The 21,399-nt window shown below is 36.8% G+C and overlaps 1 protein-coding gene across 3 annotated transcripts in view; it reads left to right on the forward strand.

Moving 5' to 3' along the window:
* Positions 1-598: 598 nt before the first annotated feature.
* Positions 599-21,399, forward strand: part of ANP32B (acidic nuclear phosphoprotein 32 family member B) — a 35,503-nt gene continuing 14,702 nt past the window's right edge. Inside the window, exons 1-5 of one of the 3 annotated variants that reach the window (XM_039333734.1) lie at positions 599-3,037; positions 10,371-10,520; positions 19,002-19,124; positions 20,215-20,410; positions 21,193-21,366. In XM_039333734.1, coding sequence (XP_039189668.1) covers positions 2,984-3,037; positions 10,371-10,520; positions 19,002-19,124; positions 20,215-20,410; positions 21,193-21,251 — 582 coding nt within the window. In that variant the 5' untranslated portion in view covers positions 599-2,983 and the 3' untranslated portion in view covers positions 21,252-21,366. Of the gene's footprint in view, positions 3,038-10,370; positions 10,521-19,001; positions 19,125-20,214; positions 20,411-21,192; positions 21,367-21,399 lie in introns of those variants that run through there. The other 2 variants (XM_039333733.1, XM_039333732.1) reach the window with 2 other exon arrangements.

The raw sequence follows: 21,399 nt of genomic DNA on the forward strand, positions 1-21,399 counted from the left end.
GGATATTTGAAAGATATAGTTCAGTGGTTCTGAGATCACATCTGCCAGTTCCTTCAGAATCCAAAATTTATGTTGCTAAGCAAGACATTTGTTAAGTGAGCTTTGCCCCATTTTATAACTTTTCTTGCCACAGTTGTTAAGTGAATCGCTTCAGATTAGTAACGTTTGTTAAGTGAATAAGGCTTCCCCACTGACTTTGCTTGTCACAAAAATTACATGACACCAACAACACTGCAATTGTCATAAATGTGAGCCATTTGCCAAGAGTCTGAATTTTGATCATGTAACTATGGGAATATTGCAATGGCTACAAGTGTGAAAATAGTCATGTTTTTTTTCCAGCACCTTTGTAACTTTGAAGTCACTAGATGAATGGTTGTAAGTCAAAGACTACCTGTATAATGCTTGAGGGTAGGATAGGTTTTTAATTTTTTAAATTTTGCTATCTGTATATTTGTTGCTAGCCATCCAAAGTTATTATACATAATATGGGTGACCATTCAAATATTTTAAATAAATGAGAAAGCTTTTAAAAGACAAATTATTAGTTTATTTGTGGCCATGCAAATAATCAATTTTAATTGTTAATAAAATGTAATTGGCACAAGTTGGTCAAAATGAACCATTTCCTTATTAGTGTAACATTTAGCCATTTCTTTTATAACAAGAACATATAATTATATAACATGAGCATCACCTGCTGTTGAAACAAGCGTTGTGTCATCATATAAAAGGAGTATTGTAAATACTCAGTGAGCAAGTCCCTAGATGTGTGATTAATAGTACACTTTATATAATACAGGGCTTTTTAAAGATGCAAGTCTGAACACAGTTTGCAAATCTGTGGAGACACATATGATCTATATTCATCCTGAAAGTAGGACTTGTAAAGGTCTGGCAATTGGTAGTTTGTTTCAAAAATGATAAGCAACAGACTTTTTAAAAGCCCAAAGGATAAATTAGCTGGTTTTCAATGAAGAAAAAATCTGTGGGTTTATTTTCTGTTATTTCATTATTTTCATACAAGTACAATCTTAGGAATCATGTCCGACAAAAGGAAGGGGATGTTAGCATTCTGAAGTAGACTATCATTGTGGGTAGCCTATATGTGCTTGGCTATTCTTCCGTAAGTAATTTAAAATATTTTTCAAACTAGCTTTTGATTTTTGGAACAGTTGTTGGATTGCCTTTTGGGTCTGGGTCTTTTTCTTGTCAGACATTCATTAGCAAGACGTATACCTGAAGTCATAATTGTTAATTGAATTATGATTTATTCAATTCCATTTTCTGGGTTCGTATAATTCACTGATTAATAAACCTACAGTACTACATTGGACAAGTTCACACCACCTACAAGCCTAAAACATGTTGATTAGTTTATGGCTTACAGTGTTGTACAAATGCAAAGGTGCCTTTAGCTGCAGCTGCCCAAAAGCATCAGTTGTCTCCATATTAGGAAAAACACCATTAGCTGATTTGTATATGTTACCCTAACCTTAACAAATAACATGCACATTTTTAATGATCACAAAGTTCACAATTATTAATTTGCACACCACCCAAATTCCGAATGACTGGTAGTTAGAATGCCCACTCACATCTATGTAATCAAAATATTTAAAGTATGAGAAATCTCATTATTAACGTGGCATTTAATTAGTAAGAAAGAGCTTTGGGTTATAAAAATAAACATCCTTGGGTTACCATAAGAGTTCTCTAAATTCCAGAAACCCAGAAGGCATAACAAGACTACAAGTATGACAGAAAACCACTTGTACTCATCAGTCAACAGGGTGAATTATAAATCATAAATTACTATTATGAAGTTGCTACCTGGTCAGATTTAAAATGACAAGTTCTGCTGAATGCCTGTCATTTAATGGAGAAAACAGGAATATTTTTGAATTGTGCAGTGCATGAAATATGAATAGAGGGGATTTCTTTTTACTTTGTGATGCCTGGCATAATTTTTAGCTGGATCCTATCTCAAAATGGTTGGAAGCTATGCTGTTGAATCTCAGTAAATTTACAGGGGCAGTCCTCCCTCCCTTTTCTCCTGCTTTAATAATAGAACTAATCTAATACTCATAATCAGTATTATTGGTAAGTAGCCTTTATCTCTGTACATGTGAAGGAAAAAAAAAAGACCAAAGCTATGGGAAATGAGAATTGCAAGAAAAAAGCAATGGGCAACACAAAATTTATGAAAGGAGATTAAGATAAACATTCTTGGACTAGATTTTTAAGAATGTGTCCATGCCAATTACTCAGAATAGCTGATTTCTATTTTTTAGGCTACATTCTGATGTTTAGCGGGATTGTTTTTGAATCCAACAAACTATAAATGGGGCTATTAGTAGAACTTTGTGCAGTGTATAAAAATCACCCCTGCATTTCATCCATGAGCAGGGCTCTTATGTCGAAGATAAACACATCAGATTTAGAGACACGTCAGATGTAAACTCCGTCATATTCCAGGTAGAAAAGAAACAGCATCCCTGGATACATTTGGTGCGTTTGGCTTGTACTGCGGATCTTTTGAGCCTAAATCTTCCGTTATGCATGGTCAAAAGAAACTCGGGATGGGAAAATTTCTATAAATCTTCTACGGAGAGGGGGAAGATTAATCGGAGAAGCGTTCGAACCACTATTCCTTTACAGAAACTACGGCGCCATCGACGAAAGACTGCAGCGGATGAGACTACGGTACTGTCAGCAAGGAGAGTAGGGTGTGGTTTGGACGAGGAAGTTCCGGGCAGCCCCTTCTGCAACTCTACTGCGCCTCCTGGCGGCCACTTTGCTTCGGCTCAGTCCAGCCAAGGGCCCCGTTGCCAATTTAACTGCAGTCGCAGCGAAGGAGGCGCCCAGCGCTCCCGCCCTCCTCCTGCCTGCAACTCCCCCTCCACCGCTTCCCTGCGAGTTGACTCGGCACAGTAAGCGCAGGGCCTGAACCCAGGCCCGTCCCGTTCGTCCCGTCGCCGTCATGGACATGAAGAAACGGATCCACTTGGAGTTACGAAACCAGACTCCGCCGGATGTAAGCCTGGGCGGGAAAATGGGAAGTCGGGGACGTCCTCCTCCTTTTTCAACAGCTTGTTCTCTTGCCAGCCGTACAGGCGCACACCGGCCCGGGGAAAGCGGGCTGGTTTTAAATTTAAAGCGCGGAGGGGAGGGGGGGTTTGAAAGAGCACGCATGGCGGTCGCTGCTAGTCCGCGGGCGAGGGCAGGAGCGCCGCAGCTGCGGCCGCAGGGCAAAACGAACGTCTGACGGACTCGAGGAGGGACTCCGTGGCCGCCATGTTTCCGCTGCTGCGTCGGTCCCGCGAGCGTGGGGCTGCTGCGGCGGAGGAGCGAATAGCGCCTCGCTTGCGCGCGGCAACCGCTTCGTCTGCCGCCCACGGCGCGCGTTTCTCCCCCTCTTAAACGGGCAATCGTCGCGCGAAAGGGGCGCGCGCTCTTTCTCGACGCCGCGTCCGTTGCCTCTGGCCGGGCGCGTGCGCTCGGGCCTTCGCGCCTGTGTGCGTCCTCTTTAAACGGGCCACAGTTGCAGAGAGCCGGGCGCGCGCGCCCTCTTTATAACACTCTCCCCACCAAATCGGCGTTCCCGCCAAAAAGTTCATCGTAAACTGAAGGTGCTTTTCAGCCAAATCTAAGCTCTGATGGCCTCCCTGGGAAGAATTTGAGAGATTTGTAAACGATGCATTTCCAGTTGCAACACCCTGAAGTTGGCCTCGAAGGGCTTTTGTGGTGCAAAATATTTTGCAACCTAATTTTTAAAAAGCAGTAAAAGGGACGATACTTTAGTCTTTAATGGCTACTTTACCAGGACGATTGGACCAGAAAAGTATGTTCGTGCTCTGAAGTCTATTTAGATTATTTTTAAATAAAAATTCCTATTGAATATAAATATACTACCAGGCATTGTTAAAATCTAAATCAAAGGTTTTTCTGTTTTTTAATCTGCCTGTGGTTTTCTGTCATATCTGAACTTTAGCCATGCTGTTGCTTCTTTTTTTAACCCTTTATATTTTTCAACAGCCTTTATATGTACTCTGGTGCCAGAAAAAAAAAAACCTACACATTCCACTTGTTTATTTTAAGGCAGGAACTATAAGTTGTCAATGTGTCTCCTCTCATGTCTTACTAAAATATTTGTCTGCATAAAAATACTAACAAAAATCAGCATGGTATCCCAGAAGATAAACAAGATACATACTTGTACTCTATACAGTACTCTTAAGTTCATATCTGCTGAGTTTTGGTTTCTCCCACTAAAATGGAGGCAATTTCTGGCAGGTATCTTAAAATTGTCCTGTCTGTTACTTCATTCTTTATGCATCTGGTCAGCCCAAGGCAGTTTCAAGTCTGCTCAAAAGAGCGTGTAGTAGAGCAGACATGTCAAATAGAAGACCCGGGGGCCAGATGTGGCCCACGAAGTGGTTTCATGTGCCCCGCAAAGCCATCCTGGAAACAGTGAGGGAACGGCCCAGGCCGGCCGGGAGCCAATGTACAATTTTGTGGTGGCCATCTATGCTGAAATGCATTCAGTCTTAGCTCCACAAGGCTATCTGGAATCAGTGAGGAACCAGCCCCTGCCGCAACAGCCCTACTCCCTGGGTGCATGCTGGGGAGGTGTCATCCTTTGTGAGGAATGAAGAAATGTACCATCACCTGGAAGTGGCCAGCAAATGGCCCTCGCCTACTTCACATATCCAGCTTGATGGGCTCTGGGGGAGGGGTTTCGGCAGGCAGCGGGGCGTTCTCATAGCGCTAAGAGGCTGAGCTGGGCAAATCCAAAAAGAAACGCGAGGCCGCCCAGCTCCCAACATGCCCGGTTTCAGCAGACAGCAGGGCGCTCTCCTCACAGCGCCAAGAGCTGAGCTGGGTGGCGCGAATCTGATGAGAAGTGCAATGCTGCCTAGCCCCCAGCCTACCAAGTTTCAGCAGGCAGCAAGATGCAAAATTGGTGAACTTCGCACCGCCTGGCTCAACCTCTCGGCGCTGTGAGAAGAGTGCCCTGCTGCCGGCTGAAACCACACCCACTCCATCCACGCCCACCTAGTAGGCCACACCCACCTGGCCTCCCGAGGGCAACCGCAATGCTGATGCGGCCCTCAATAAAATTGAGTTTGACACCCCTGTAGTAGATTATTCTCTTAAATTTGGAATGAAATAAGATTCTTCAAAGTCACCTTTGATCTTGATTTTTTGTTTCACATATGGACACTTTGAAGAGATGAATATTTATAAGATACTAGTGTTCTTTAACATAATATACTTATCTGTGGTTAACTTAGCCAGGATGACTTTTTTTAACTCTGAAACATAATAGGAATTGTACAAAATTAAGATGGAATATATATCTATTATTGCATGGACTGAGTGTACTGCATGGTATGCTAATGTTGCTAAGGGTTATGTTAATTAGTAATTCAGCCACTACCATGTTCCTTTCTAAGGCCCTTAAAAAAGTGGATGGCTTTTTAAATACGAGAGCATTTATATTTAGAGAGTTTGCCAAATTATTTTAAAGTGTAATGCAATATTCTTAAAGTGGTACATATAATATTTTGTTAATGTTTATATAAATATTGCTCAATGATTTGTAAATATGGAAAGAACATTTACAATTCAGTATGACTAATGTGTTTAAATACTTTTTGTAGAAGTTAATTATAAAGATCAGTAGGTATTTATGTGGTGTCTCTAGTAAAGGACAAACTGATAATTTTATAACAGTTTAGTTCAAAATGCATTATATTGCAAACTTTGAAAATACCTTGTTTGGAAACTGATTATGAGAGTCTATTGTATACTCTGTGTGCTGATTTAGCAGTTTGAAAAATGCGTAGTTGTATTAATTACTTCCTTAGCACTGAATTTGGCCTCTGTTTCCTAGCTTTGAAAGTTCACTCAAAACATGGAGACAGTCTTGTTTTAATTTCATAAAATTATTTTTTTATGAAGGAACATGATTTGGCTATTCTTATCTGCTAAAATAAATAGGAAGCATATAATGATAACAGTTGAAAGGCAGTCAGTGCTGTATTATATATAAAAATAGATATGTTTTAAAATAATGGTAGTAAAAGATAGCAAACAAATTTTGAACATCTTTTGTCATTGCATTTTTTTTTCTTATGAACTTACTGCAGAATTATCTTATGCAGAGACCTGCATTCTGCTGTAATACTAGACAGCTTTGGGGCTGAACCAAATTTGGATGAGCAGATATAATCCCTAGTATGCCTCTTTTTAGTGGGAAGATGTTTGCTGATTTTCACACGTAAGCCTTGTGGCTGCAGAAGTTGTTGCCTGTATTGGTTAAGGATTATGTAGAATTATCTAACCAGATTGTCATTGCTCGGCAAAAAATGGGGAAGGTTATTTATTGGAATTAAAGTACATTGATATGAAATTGAAGCTTCTGCTTTGACAATAAAGTTGTGGGCTAGACTGTTTTATTAAGAATTTTCTGGAACAAATCTCTCCAATATATTCTTAATTTCCTTATTATCTCATATCTTATTTCTTAATTTTTTTAGATGTCTACTATGTATACTAGCAAAATGTTTAACCATTTTAATGGATTTTTAAAGTTTTAATATTCGTTAATGATAATGATTTTATATATTTATTGTTTTAGATTTGGTTTATGCTGCCCAGAGTCCCTTGCTCATGAGATAGGTGGCTCTATAAGTGCATAAATGAATAAATAAGCATATTAGTAAATTGGGTCTCTGCATATTCTCTTTTAACTTCAAGTGCAGTCTCCTTCATAATAAAAGAAATGGACCAAACTGATTTTTATGTTGCTAGAAATAAATTTTAACATGTATGCCAAAAAGAATAGCTTTTACACATTCCTTATTATAATAGTCTCTGAAGTTTTCTAAGTTTTCTGTAATGAATAAGCAGAAGTCCTAAAATCATCCAATAGAAAGTAAAATGTTCCCAAATAGAGAGATGAGATTGTACTGTAACTTTACAGTATGTAATTATAACTTGATGGAAGATTATAACCTAAGAATTACAGTATGTCTTTTTTATCCATTCTAATTTTGAAATCCAAAGTATAATATAAAGTGTTTAAATTCCTCAACTAACTACAATGTATTTGAAAACCTAATTCCACACTGGGCATAACCCTATTTTGTGACAAATGTGTTTGAATGAATGATCCATGGCACACGAAAAATTTTTGAGTAGAGCTTAGATTTTGAAATCTACATTAATTATCATTAGTTTGTATGGGGAGTATGTGTTTAAACTTTACATTCATGAAAGCCAGCAATAAAGTCAACTGCAAAATGAAGTTCTATCATTTTGCATACAGTTTCAAAAATGTACTGGGAGATGTCAGAGGCCCATGTGAATAGAACTTTATGCATTTGAGGCAGGTAGAGCTAATTAATGTTCATGCTCCATGAGCTAATTGAAATGACTTGCTTGTAGAAGTGCAGATTTTTATCTAATTCAAATCAGATAGGTATGCTAGTGCAAAATTCCCAAACTAGTCAAAGATGAATAATATTATTTTTACAGGTGAGATACACTGAGGTAAAAAAATGAATAATTAGCAGATTTTTTTTCCATGAAGAGAATCCCTAAATCTATATTTTTTTAAACTTAAATTATGTTTGTTGAAAGTAGAAATATGAACACAAATATGAACACAAAGACAGAATTTTAAAAAATTAAATCTAATTTTAGTAATCAGACACAGACATACAAGTTTTAATCTGCATTAACATAATTGTACAGAGAGTGGGAGAACTATGCTGATTGGAAAGCTCCAAATTCTATCTAAAGTTAGATTTCCATCCTTCGTTATCTTCATCAAATTTCTAACTTTCACAAACAAATTATGTAATTCTAACCAAATCTACATCCTGACTTACGTTTTGTTAGAGCAGATTGTTTTCTTACAGTAACAGTAGTGCAGGTACAAAGATTTCCTCATTGCTGACACACTGGGTTCTTCAGGTTCGTTTCCTGAAGATTTTGTCTCAGCTTATTTGGCAGGATAACCATATTTGAGGATAAGCACTGTCCCAGAACTATAACCAGAACTACAAGTGATTTGATATCAGTACTTTAAGGTTCTTTTCTCACAGGGCTTGCAATTCTTGTCGCAATCTTTTTCCTTCTACTACATTTCCTGCTGATCTGCCTTCGAGATCTCCCTTTACGAAGAGGCAAATGCCTATTCAGTCTTAGTTTTCAAGGACTTTTTCCATTGAATGAAAAGTAATGTTTTGATTCTCTGAATTTATTTATAAGCATAATTGCCAAAGCCTTCAATCATAAACAAAAACTATTTTATGTGTTTCATATAACACAAACATACTGTAAATATATACTTATGCAGACTTTTACAGAAGTTAGTATCTTATTATAACACTGATGTTAAATCTAAAATGCCCACAGGTTCCACATCACCCTGCTAACCAAACCAATTAAGGAATGCCCTTAGCCATATTTTTAGGCAGGAGTCAAAATGGACTGATAGAGCCTGTTGCAAATTATTCTTATACTGTAATCTCTCTTGCTTATTTTTGTTGCACATCTCATATTGAGATGTGATCTCAAAGAAAGAAACTGCTTTAGATAATTAAGTAGGTAATCATTGGTTTTATTTACCTGCTGCTCTAGCTTAGGAGGGCACTGTTGCTCTGTTTCATTAGGACCTTTAAAATTCTCACTGAATAGTTGTCCAATTAAATGGTGTTCAGCCTATTTTGTTTTCATATTAAGCAAGGGGGGGAAATTTTGGTGGCTAAGGATCATATTTAACATTTGGAAGACGCTTGAGGTCTACAGTAGCCAAGGTAATTATACTGATGGGTGGGACTGTGATTTACATTTTTAGTTTTTTGGGTCATGTATAGAGTCTGAATTTTTTTAAACCTACTTTATCAAGCAAGTCTCACTGGTAAGAGTATTCCATAGAGGGCATTGTTGGCACTCCCCTTTTTTCTTGAAATCATCCATCTTGCATCCCTGGATGAAGGTGGCTTGCGAAGGCCCTGTGGTACAATCATGGAATCCTGGTGGGCAACATAGAAAACACCCTTTCAGATAAACAGTTTTAAACTATTCATTTCTTATATGCTAATATCAACACCTTGAACTGAGCTTGGAAACTGATTGATAGTAGAGGTGGCAAAGTACAGTAATGGTATGATATGATTGAGCATATTTTTTATTAATGTATTTAAGTCAGTGCTCCCCAACCTTTCTGGCTCTGAAAGGCAGTAGAGGGGGGAAGGGGATGGTTTTGCATGCTCGCCCACCACTTGCACGGCCTGCTTCCCAACAGGCCATGGCCTGGGTTCAGGCTGCAGACTGGGTTGGGGTGGCCTGATTTAAATCATTTTGGGGCTTATTGTTTATTTTTCATGTCACAGATGTGTTTTCAGCAATTATACTCAAGGTAGTTCCAGGAGCTAAAAAAGGAGGTTCAAGGGTTGTAGATTATCAGATCTGCCCTAAGAAATAGGAGGAAGTTTTGGACCCATCATTTTCACTACAGGCTCAAGGGGTGCTCACAGCACTTTTTATCATCTTTGGCTGATAAAGCCACTATGACATAATTGGACACAAATAGCTTTGCAGTAGTTATTCATGCTCTAGTAACCACCTATTTATATTATTATAACACACTATACTTGGAACTGCCTTCGAAACAATGTAAAAACTCCATTTAGTTAAAAACAAAGTACAATAGACTACTAATAGGCTTATACTATTACATTATATTGTTATTTTGCCATTTATACTGTCCTTTCAGGTCTAATTGAAAGTGCTGGTATTAATATACATAAAGATCTAAGTGGCTTTGGGGGCAGCATATCTAAAAGAGCATGTCCTATATTTACTTACCAGAATTCCAAGACCTTCACCCAAGGACCTTCTCCCTCTAGTGAAGTTGGATGGTTGCAAAACACTTGTAATGGTGCCTTGGCTATGGAACACAGTGAAGCTTGTTTGTTGCTTCATTATGGTATTTTTAAATTTTATTTGTATGCTGCCTTTATTATTTTTACATTTAACTCAAGATGACAAAACATATCCAACACACTTTCTTCTCATTTTTTCCGCACAACAACAACCCTATGAGGTAGGTTGAGAGAGAGTGATTGGCCCAAATCACACAGTTGACTTCCATAGCTAAGATATCCTCTTTATTATTTATTGCCATTAGTGGTGCTCTTGGTTTGCTGACATCTAGTACATTGCTTTATATATTGTTTTATATTTAATTGATTATGCATCATCCATAGAATTCCTGATATTGAGAGTTATAAAAATACAACAAATAAATAATAACTTCATTGTCTGTATGTGTGTGTGTGTGTGTGTTTCAGGTCAAAGAGCTTGTTCTTGATAACTGCAGATCAAATGATGGCAAAATTGAGGGACTCACAGAAGAGTTTGTGAACTTGGAGTTTCTCAGCTTAATAAATGTTGGATTGCTCTCTGTCTCAAATCTCCCTAAACTCCCCAAATTGAAAAAGGTAATGATCTTGTCTGTTATTTTATTAAAGAGCAGAATACCATGAAAAAAATGTCTAAATGATCATTAACGGTTGACTCCAACTTAATAACATGCAACTCAGTTTGGAGGGAAAGAAATCTCCTTAGTCTTCCTAATTACTTTTTTATAATGATTCTTATACTAAACCTTTTGGGACTAACAGCTCCCAGCACTATCAGATTGTCTAGTAAGATCTGGAAAATAGGGTTCGGTTTGGGCTCACAGTTTAAATGAGAGTTACTATCAGCGATCATGAAGATGGCCCTTTTCTCTTGCTGCCTTTCTGTGGAACAATCTTCCCTGCAGAATTAGATCAGTACTAATTCTATTAAAACCTGGTTTTCCCAGGAAGACTTTAAAGCTTGGATCCTCTTTGTACTATGAATGATTCAGCTAGTTGATATAATTATCCCTTAGCACAGAAAGACTTGAAATAAGTTATATTATGTTAATGTTTTTTTTATCTTAGTTGTCTTCTTTGGATCCAGTTGTAAAATCTTGATTGTTCTTTGAAGCTTTGAAATTCTCTGGAACACAATATAATTAAGTTTGAGGAGAAAGTGATAAAAAAAATGCTGGAACAATGAACATGTATAAAAGGAGCCATTCTAGGAAAGCAGTTTTTAAGCTCTGCATTTATTTGTGTGTTGAGAGACAGGTTGCTAGGGATGGAGATTAAAAAAATCAGGAAAAAAAAAGATTATTTAAGGCTAAAAAAACACTTTATATTCAAAGGCAAGAAGGTGCTTTGGAGCAGAAGACTGGAGAACTACAACTCACAGCAGAAATATGATATGTTCCAAAGTACTGTTTTGTCTTCTAATCCGAAGCAGTCTATATAAGTACTGATTACTCCTACACCTGTTGCTAGCAACAAGATCTGTATGTAGATCTGGAGAATGAAACATTAGAAGTACCTTGTAGTCTCTGTGTCCTGCCATTTAGAAATGAAAATGGTAATGGAGGAGCCACGAATTTAATGCTTTCAATTAGTAATAAAAATACGAATTGGCAAAATTTTGATGACATTTCCCAGAAGGTACAGTGATGTAGATGATCAGATGAAATTACCTGTGATTATAGTTGTTGTTAAAACTATTAGGCATATAATATCATAGTTAATAGCTAGGAGTATGGAAGAAGTACATTCTTAATCAATATGCCTTAGAATATAAGGTACTCAGTGTCTTATATCTCCTAAATAAGAATATGTAGTACTTCAGAATTAAAATCTAAAAGCTGCTTCAGAGTGCACATAAGTGCATATTTAGCATCTATCTGTAACTCTTTAAAGAAGCTGTAGTTTTTCCCAAGAATTCTTCAGAGGTAATCTGAATCCTGGAAAACTCATATTTAAATCAAAGACTTACAAATGGATGCCATGTTCATACATGCACATACTCTAAAACAACTTTCTCCTTAGAAATCCAAATCATCTTTGGATTTGCAGCTCTGCACCCTAGCATCTTTTTTGTCACTTCATCATTAAGTCATTCTTTATTGCTATAATCTTATTGTAATATTGAATTGAATTGAATGGTTTATTTGACCAAGTGTGATTAGACACACCAGGAATGTGTCTCAGGTACAGAAGTACCCAGTGTACATGCAAAGCACTATCTATTATTATTATTATTATCATCATCATCATCATCAAAGTAAAGAAGATATTAAGGAAAAATAATAATGCTACAGTCACACTACATAGGTTAATGTTATCTATCCAATATCTATTCTAAATTTACTGCACTACCTTTAGTTTCGAATGCATATTATATACAAATTCATGTATATACAATACATATTATATACAAATGCATGTATATGTATCCTTTAGCTACAACTGTTATAATTCTTGTCTCCTGTAGTCAAGTATACAAATTAAAGGAGAACTGCTTATAAATATTATTATGTAATGACTTGTTGGATGAGGGAACAGTTCCCTGAGTCAGCCAGGGTTTGATTTAGCATGTTAATCAGTCAACGTTGTATGCTGTATTCGAGTTTTTCCAAAAGGTAGGGGTGTGTGTGTGTGTGGCACTAATTAAAACGCTGTTTGACAGAAATTTATAACTATTTGTAATTATATTTATGGACATGTTTGTGATTTTTTGAAGATGTAACAACTAAGATACGCTAGTATACTACTTTTAAAAATTGAAGTGCAGTACTTTATTGATAACAGCTCACAGGGAACAGAGATCCCCAGCCTATTTGGTATGGTATGCATAATGGAATTTTTAGAATAAGTTGCATAAATGTTCAACAAGGTACTTCAGTCAGTTAGAAAACACCCCCTTGGACTTGGTACTCATTTGCAGCCTTGTTAAGGATACACTGAGAACTGCGCTATCAATATCGAATAACCCCTTCATCCCTCCAGGCCATTTGATCCAACAGAAAAGAACATCATACACAATCTCAAAGTCTTCAGAGCCAACATCTGGGGCAGCTTCCCATTGCCAAGGCATGGTCTTCACCCTACCAAGCAAGAGAACAGATCTGAAAGAGAATGAAACCATAATTGCACAAGACTTCTGAGTGTTAATGTAGTGACTTCTGATGACTTGCCATTTGATCAAGAGATTTACGCTTTTGATTTGGAGGAATCACAAAGATACACCCTCTTGTCTGGGTCCCATGGTTGGATACCAGTCAGTGGGATCTCTGAAGAAAGCCCAACACATCCTGAACAGCTGATCAGATTGCATGAGGCTCTTGATCTTTAGTTACAGTAGATCCCATCTGAATATTCTATTGTCTTCAGATGCTTATAGTATACGCCAGAAATATTGCTAATATTCTGGCTTTGTTGAAATCAATAAAAAAAAGTATGGCAAATGTCAGTCTCTATTCCTCTGATCAAAAATCTGTTGCATTAGAAGATGTAGCAGTTTTTTTCTGGCATTTGGCCTTTAAATCACTGGTAGTTAAAAAATCTAAAATCTAAAAATCTAGTGCAAAGTGTCTTATGGCCCTTATTAATAAAGGAGAACACAAATTGAATACTTTTCATATTTTCTTAATTCACAACAAAGTATTGTATAGAGTGGTAATTTCCAAGCCTATAACGGCTAATATCAGATTTTTCTTTGTGAAAATATGACCTATCATCTTTTCATCTATGCTAGATGATAAATTAGACCTTGCTTTCATTTTCTTAGCAGAGGCCTCCCTAATCTCCAAGCAGCAGATGAACATCACTGAATATAATACAGCTGCCTATGTGGCTGACCACATTAAAAAGAGTTATTGCTCTCCGCTGCTACATCTGATCAGAACCATTGGTGTTTCTTGAAGTTCAGAACATGATGGAAAATCTCCTGCTCATCACAGAAGAATTTTACTTCTAGAGTTCAGCTAATGCTATGGAGAAACTCAAAATCCTAAACACTGCATAGAAATGGCAATCATTCTAGTCCAGTGGTTCTCAACATTTTTAATGCCGCGACCCCCAACCGGTCATAAGTCGAGGACTACTCAACTGGTGCAGCACCGTTTGCAGAATGGGACTTTTGGCAGGCTCAGCAGGGCAGAGACAGCCTGGACAATTCCTATTGGCTTTTGAAAGCCAATAGAATTAGACTCTATTCAAGAGAGTCTATTCTATTGGCTTTCAAAAGCCAATAGAATAAAAGGGAGTAGCACAGCTAAGGAAAAGGGGAAAAAAATGGCGGACTGCGTTGTTTGGCGACCCCCGTGAAATGGTCGTTCGACCCCAAATAGGGTCCCGACCCACAGGTTGAGAACCACTGTGCTAGTCAGTAGCAATGTCTTTGCTGCAAATAAGATCCACGGTTGGAAATAAATTGCCCTTCTCTAGCATGGCAGTTGTCATAAGCTAATGTGCAACTTGAGGAAACAAGTTTTCTCAAAATGGCTGCCTCCCCTTTTATTTTTACAAAAGACTTCAAAGATATTCCTAAGTGTCATCTTTGATTTAGAATATAATCTCCAGGATCACTACTCCAGTTCCCACTGGCATTTGCTCTCCAAGGATGGAAATCCAACACTACAGTGTCTTAGTCTCAACTTCAATAGCTATGAATTCAAGCCTTGCAGTATTTCTTGTTTATCCTTTCCAGTTCTGCTGTTGGTATATGAAGTTTTGTTCATAAAGGAAGTATAATCAAGTACCAAACTCTCAGATGTGAATTGGATTTGATTATTTTGTCATCCTCAAAATTGAAAAGTGAAACTAATAGATCTTTGCAACTCATCAAATAATATCTAGCTCAATAAATTCATGATAGTCACCTTTCAGATTAGCTTATTTTGTTGTGTTGGGGGAAATGGTTTTCCTAAATGGATCCTGGAGCTACATGTTTCCATATAATGTTACAATATATGATTATCGTTGTATGTCTACATCTGTTTGGCATACACATATTCACCCCGTGATGACTATTGGCTACATTGTGCAACATAACATTTTGTTCAGCTCATTCAGTGCATCAACAAACAAAAGGTTGTCCTATTCATGCACCTTTGGATATATGTATTTCTCATGGAAGTTAATGTATTATATATTTAATGGAGTTACTCAGAGCACAGATGGATGCCCTAATTTTCCAACATTATGCCTGTGAAAGGGTCCTTCAATGGGAAGCACCCTCAGTGGACTTGTTTGTTGCTGTAAAAAACACACAATATAGTGTTTTCTGCAAGAAAATGAACACAACCCGGTATTGTTAGAGGATATATTATCAGTTGGAATCAACTAATTTTGTATATGTTTTCTTCACCCCTATGGTAATTAGATCAGTGCATGAGTCCTTTGATTACATCTTGATAGCTGGCAACTCTGATTGCTAGTGCTTTTGTCTCTTCTCAGATACTGTACTTTTCATTGCCAGGCAGGAGGGACTTTTTTGACTGAAAGATGCTCAAATATATCACTCAGATATTTCCCTGAGTTTTATAATGTAACTCCTTGCCTGGCAATTTGGATAAAAATTAAAGCTATCAACAGTGTTTTGTACAATAGGAATTGGGGCATGTTCTGTCCATGTTCCTTCTTTTATTTGGTCATTTCAGGGGTTTTTCCCCAGTACTTATTACATCTTAAGATGTACTATAAAGTCTTTGGTTGTTATTGTTGAAAGTCTGTTCCCCAGTAAATTCTGCAGTGTATGTTTCTGCATCCATTAATGCAGAATTTGTGAAATATTTCAAACAACTACCCACCTCTGAAATATTCCATGTGAGAGGGGAATATTATTAAATGGATTTCTCCATTCTATGCTCCTTAAGGGATCTTCCATCTTCCTTGGGGAAATTTCCTTCAAAAAAAGAGGCTAAATGCAATTCTAGGAACCACTAAGCTTTTCTATATTCTAAACTTTGCTCACCTTAGATTTGGAGTGGAAAGGTTGGTTCACAGTGCGTTGTACATTAACTTTTTACACTGATTGCACTAAGGCTTTGCATGCTTCCATTTGTTTGTTTGAACTATGATAGTCTGAGGAATGCTAGTCTTTCCTCAAACTATGTGGACAAACTAAAGTTACTGCAGTCTTCTGTTTTTAGTTGGCAGACCCCCAACTTTGCAACCTGTTGTAAATACATGCTAATTGCCAAGCACCAAAATTGCAATTACATGACCACAGAAGTATTGCAATGGTCAAAAGTTGAAGGATTGGTCTCAACCACTTTTTTTTTCAGTACCATAACTTTGAACGATTGCAAAATGAATGGTTGTAAGTCAAGGACTACCTGTATTGTAGGAATAAATTAACAGACATGGATTGAACTGTGTTGCTTTAAATGGTATTATTACATGATACATTATTTAGGTCAGAGGCCCCCAATCTTTTGGGCACCAGGAACCGGTTCCATGGAGAGAGGTTTTTCTGTGGATCAGAGAGAGTGTGGATTTTGCATGCTGCCTGCATTCCACAGATGGAGCTTCACTTGCTTGCGTGGCCTGGTTTCTGGCATGCTGCAGACTGGTGCCGATCCACGGACCGGGGTTTGGGGACCCCTGATTTAGGTCCATTGGAAGAAATAGAGTGACATTAATTGCTTCATTCCATCTGCTGTGTCCTTTTTGCCATCTTTTATCAGTTTTATTGTAATTTATTTGTTTAGTTGTGAGCCACCCAGAGTTGTTGGGTCGCTTAGCATACAAGATTTAAATCATCACCATCACAATTGGTCAATTGCAAAAAATAGCTTTATTTGGAACAACTTACAATTTGTAACAATACTTTTAATATTATTAAACAGTAACATCTGCATATCCAATGTCCTTGGGAAGAACTCAATAGCAGACAAAAATGCCAAATCCAGTCTAAACATCTGGCTGACTGCAATCAATAATATCCTCTAACTGTATTCTAATCTAACAAATGACAATTTCATAGAATTACTGAAAACTGCTATGCAAATGTATGCATATTAAATAGAATGATGGAAGATATTAAGGGATTTCGTGGTAGTTTCAGGAAGGGCTAAATGCAACGCTAGGGAACTTCTTGACTTAGTGGACCTCCATTTATCAGCTTTTGAATGCAGTACAGGTAGCTCTTGCTTACTGAGTACTCGTTCAGTAATCATTCAAAGTTACAACATTGTTGAAAAAAATAATTTTATCACCAGTTTTCAACCATTTACAATATTGGTAGTATCCTTCAATCGTGATCATCATTATAGTCAGTATACATTGTTCTGTGTCTGATCTATTGTTCCCCTCCCCCTTGCAAAATTGAGAGGTTAGAGAAGAGATCAGAAGAGAGTAAGCAAGCACACAAAGAGGAATACACTGGCTGTTTGTCAAAGATAGTTGCTGCTGCTGGCACCAGCACATTTCCCCATTGTGTAGCTGCTTACTCTCTTCTAATTATTTCCTCTCCAATAAATATAAATTCAAACAGTAATTCCCTTCTTGTGAATTGTCTAATGCCGAGTGAGATTCCAAAGACCCAGTGGTTAGGAAATAAACAAAAATTGAAGGTGTGAAACTGATTGCTTTTTACTTATTTGTTTTTTTTCTGCCTTTATTATTTTATTAATAAATATTTCAAGGCAGAAAACATACATAATACTTCTTCCTCTTCCTAATCTTCCTACAGCAATAGCCCTGAGAGGTAGGTTAGGCTAAGAGTGTGACTGGCCCAAGGTCCTCCAACCAGCTTTCATCAATTTCAAGCTGGAAAACATAGTCTCACATAATTTCCCACTTAGCAACCACTTTGCTTAGTGACCAAGTTGCTGGTCCCAAGGGTGGTTGCTAAATGGAGACTACCCGTGATCCTAATTTAGTAACCACAGTAGGATCCAACATTTAGTAATATCTAAAGCATTGGTGTCAAACTCGCCGCATCAGTGAGGTGTCGCGACATATTGCGACTTTTTTTTTGTATTGCCGGAGCTGGGGTGTGCACGGCCTCTATATGATGCAACTGGCCCATGGGCTGTAGTTTGACCCCCCTGGTCTAAAGGAATCCTTAGCCTCAGCTTTGGTTGTAAATGTGGGGATTGGTCACAAAGTTACTTTTTCAGTTTACACTATTGTAATTGCAAACAATCACTAAATAAAGTATTCACTAAATGAGGACTACCTGTAAATGAAAGTTTTGTTACACTATAAATGGATGTTTGGAATATAAAAGTTGAATAAGGAGGTTAATAGAATCCTGTGGAAAAAAATTGTTTATTGGCAACACCAATATCAAATAATAAAACTACGCTCTAACTCTTGGATGGGTAACTGGAGTCAACTTGCCTATATAGCGGTAATAGAAACCAGAAGATGGAAAAATGCACTCCAGACAGCCAGATCAGCCAAGTTAGGCTTTCAACGTTCTGCCCATGTCCCTGGAGGCCGTGTGATTCAAACTATAAATTATAGAGGTTAACATTAAAATGGAGGACACGCAGTATATAAAGAACTGACTTAGTACACTCAAGCAAAAAAGAGCCTGAGCAGAGCAGTAAGATGTACAAAACTCATAATATCTGGGAACATAAAATTCTAGTGAAAATTGTATCAACAAATTTTGCACATCTCTACTTGGAAATTCTAGAAAGAGATAAAAGAATGAGAAGCAAAAATGTTATGAAAATGTAAAAGGAAAAAGATTAAAATGACTTTCAGAATAAAAGAAACATGGATTAAAGCCACGGACAACAAGAAGGACATATTGTAACTAAACATCAACTTCAAGAAAAGGTAAAGAAATATCTCTCAAGAATACCAAGACTGGATCTTGTTTGACAACACTGTATGGTTGTATTTCTTATAATGTAAATTAACAAGATATAATTCCTGTCAGCACTGCATTCTAGCTAAGTAGCCAAATTATTTAAGCATCTCTTTGTTAGTCTGTTTTTTGTTAGTACTTGATAATGAAGACTGCTTGGGCTACCAATGTTATTTATACTGCATCTTTAGACTTAAATTCTAATTGCATTATTGCTAATGTGTCATTTCCCCTTTGTATCTCTTTTCTCATTGCAGCTTGAACTCAGTGACAACAGAATTTCTGGAGGCCTTGATGTATTAGCCGAAAAACTTCCTAATCTCACACATTTAAATCTCAGTGGAAATAAACTGAATGATATTGATATTTTGGAACCACTGGTATGTCATTAAAAGGTTACCGTAGGTCTCAGTGGGGTTAACAATACTAGCACCAGTAGTAGATGTTGAATTCACACTAAATGTGTCCAAATCATATATGTTACATTTTGTACATAACTGTAAGCATTTTGAGCCTAACCCCATTTCAGTAGCTAATATCTTGGAAAGGTATATGCTTTCCTGTGTACATAAAAATCATCTTAAATCATCTTAAATCCAAGAGAGCATTGAAATGTTTGTGCATGACAGTTTAATTTTTTTTTGTCAACTGTTGGCATAATCTAAATTAGCATTGACACTATTTTTATTCAAGATTATTATGTTTTCATGTTAAAGTAGTTCTTTCTGATTAGATGACACTTTTTGTCTGGTAGATTATAATTCTTAAATTGTTTTTCTACCTCATCAGAAATCAGAATGTTAAAACTGCTTAGGTCAGTTGTGATGCCAGACAACAATAACTTACTGTTACAAATCATCCTAAAATATTAATTAATATGGAATAATGTATTAAAATAAGAGGAAGTTATATTTATACACAATCTGCTTTTACTATTATCCAATCTAGAATATAAGAGGTCAGTATGAGATAGAAAGAAGTTCCCTCATGGATAGGGAAGAAGGGACTCTTCATTTTTTTTTTTTTAAAGTAACATGTCAAGGAGATGGCATCAGGCAGCGTAGTCTTCTTGATCTTGTTTTTCTTTTCACACAAAGATCAGAAAGGGATCTTTAAATGAACTGAAATAGCTTTAGATTAATTCACATTGAAGAGGGATTTCTTTAAAAATGATTTGTTAGTAAATAATAACCTTCCTTTATGATTTTGACTAAATGAGAAATGTATATGATAATTTCAAAATTCAAGTCTTGTTCTTTTTCAGAGAAGTTAGGTTAATTACATTGTGAACTCATATTTAATTTGGGAATGTCATGAAATAATATACTGTATCAGCTCAGTACATGGCTTTGTTTATCTCTCTCCCCCTCTCAATCCAAACTGAAATTATGAGCATATCTTGCTAGATTTGTGTATGATCTCAATATACTAATGATGCTTAAAACTAACAAAAGCATATTTTTAATTCAGAAAAAGTTGGACTCTCTGAAGAGCCTTGACCTGTTCAACTGTGAAGTAACAAATCTAAATGACTACCGAGAGTGTGTCTTCACACTTCTTCCACAGCTCACATATCTGGATGGATATGATCAGGAAGATAAAGAGGCTTCTGATTCAGATGCTGAAGTAGATGGTTTTGATGAGGAAGATGAGGAAGGTGAAGAAGGTGAGGTCAATCATATTAATTGTGAATTGGAAAGGGTTAATTCTTGGCTATGACCAAGGTCTGCGTAATGTAAATATGGCATTTGAGTCATTTGGAGCACCACATTAAATTATCAAATGTGAAATGTTCTCTGCACTATACAGTGGATATAAAAAGTCTATAAAACCCTGTTAAAATGCCATATTTTTGAAATGTAAAAATATCAGACCAAGATAAATCACTGCAGAATTTTTCCATTGTGTGTGTGTGTGTGTGTGTGTGTGTGTGTGTGTGTAGTTGGGTTTGGGGTTTTTACAAATAACACTTTCAATATTCAGCAAACAGCATGTCTGGGTTCATGTATTTAAAGAAAAAAACATAATTATCATAAACAATATGTTAATTCATTGCTCAATGGTCTTCTTACTAATCTATATTCAAAGTTACATATCACATTCCTTTCTCTCTAACTTGTTTTTCTAACCATTGATAAAAGTTATCCCATGTTCTAAAATACACTGAGTCTTCTTTCTCTTTTGTCTTTAAAGTCAATCTATCCATTTCTGCACACTCTAAAATTTTCTTAATTAATTCTTCTTCAGTTGGCAAATTTTCATTTTTCCAATATTGGGCAAATACAATTCTTGCTGCAGTTAGTATGTGTAGAATTAAATATATACAGTCTTTCTCATAATTTGCTCCTATTATTCCTAACAAGAATAATTCTGGCTTAAAGTCTACTTGTTTTTCAATCATTTTCTCCAACCATAAATGTATTTTGAGCCAAAATCTTTTTGCTTTAGGGCAGTGGTCGGCAGCCTTAAACACTCAATCAGCCAGTTGGACCAGTTTCCCACATTAAAGAAAACAATGGGAACCACAAAACCCTTTTGACATCTAAAATGAAGATAACACTGCAGATATCGTTTTTTACCTTTATGCTATGTATAAAACTATAAAAACTACAAATAGAAAAATAGAAAAGAAAAAAAATTGCGAGGGGAAAAAAG

Source organism: Crotalus tigris, unplaced genomic scaffold, assembly GCF_016545835.1.
Source record: "Crotalus tigris isolate CLP2741 ecotype Arizona unplaced genomic scaffold, ASM1654583v1 scf7180000024506.7606697, whole genome shotgun sequence".
Taxonomy (NCBI): domain Eukaryota; kingdom Metazoa; phylum Chordata; class Lepidosauria; order Squamata; family Viperidae; genus Crotalus; species Crotalus tigris.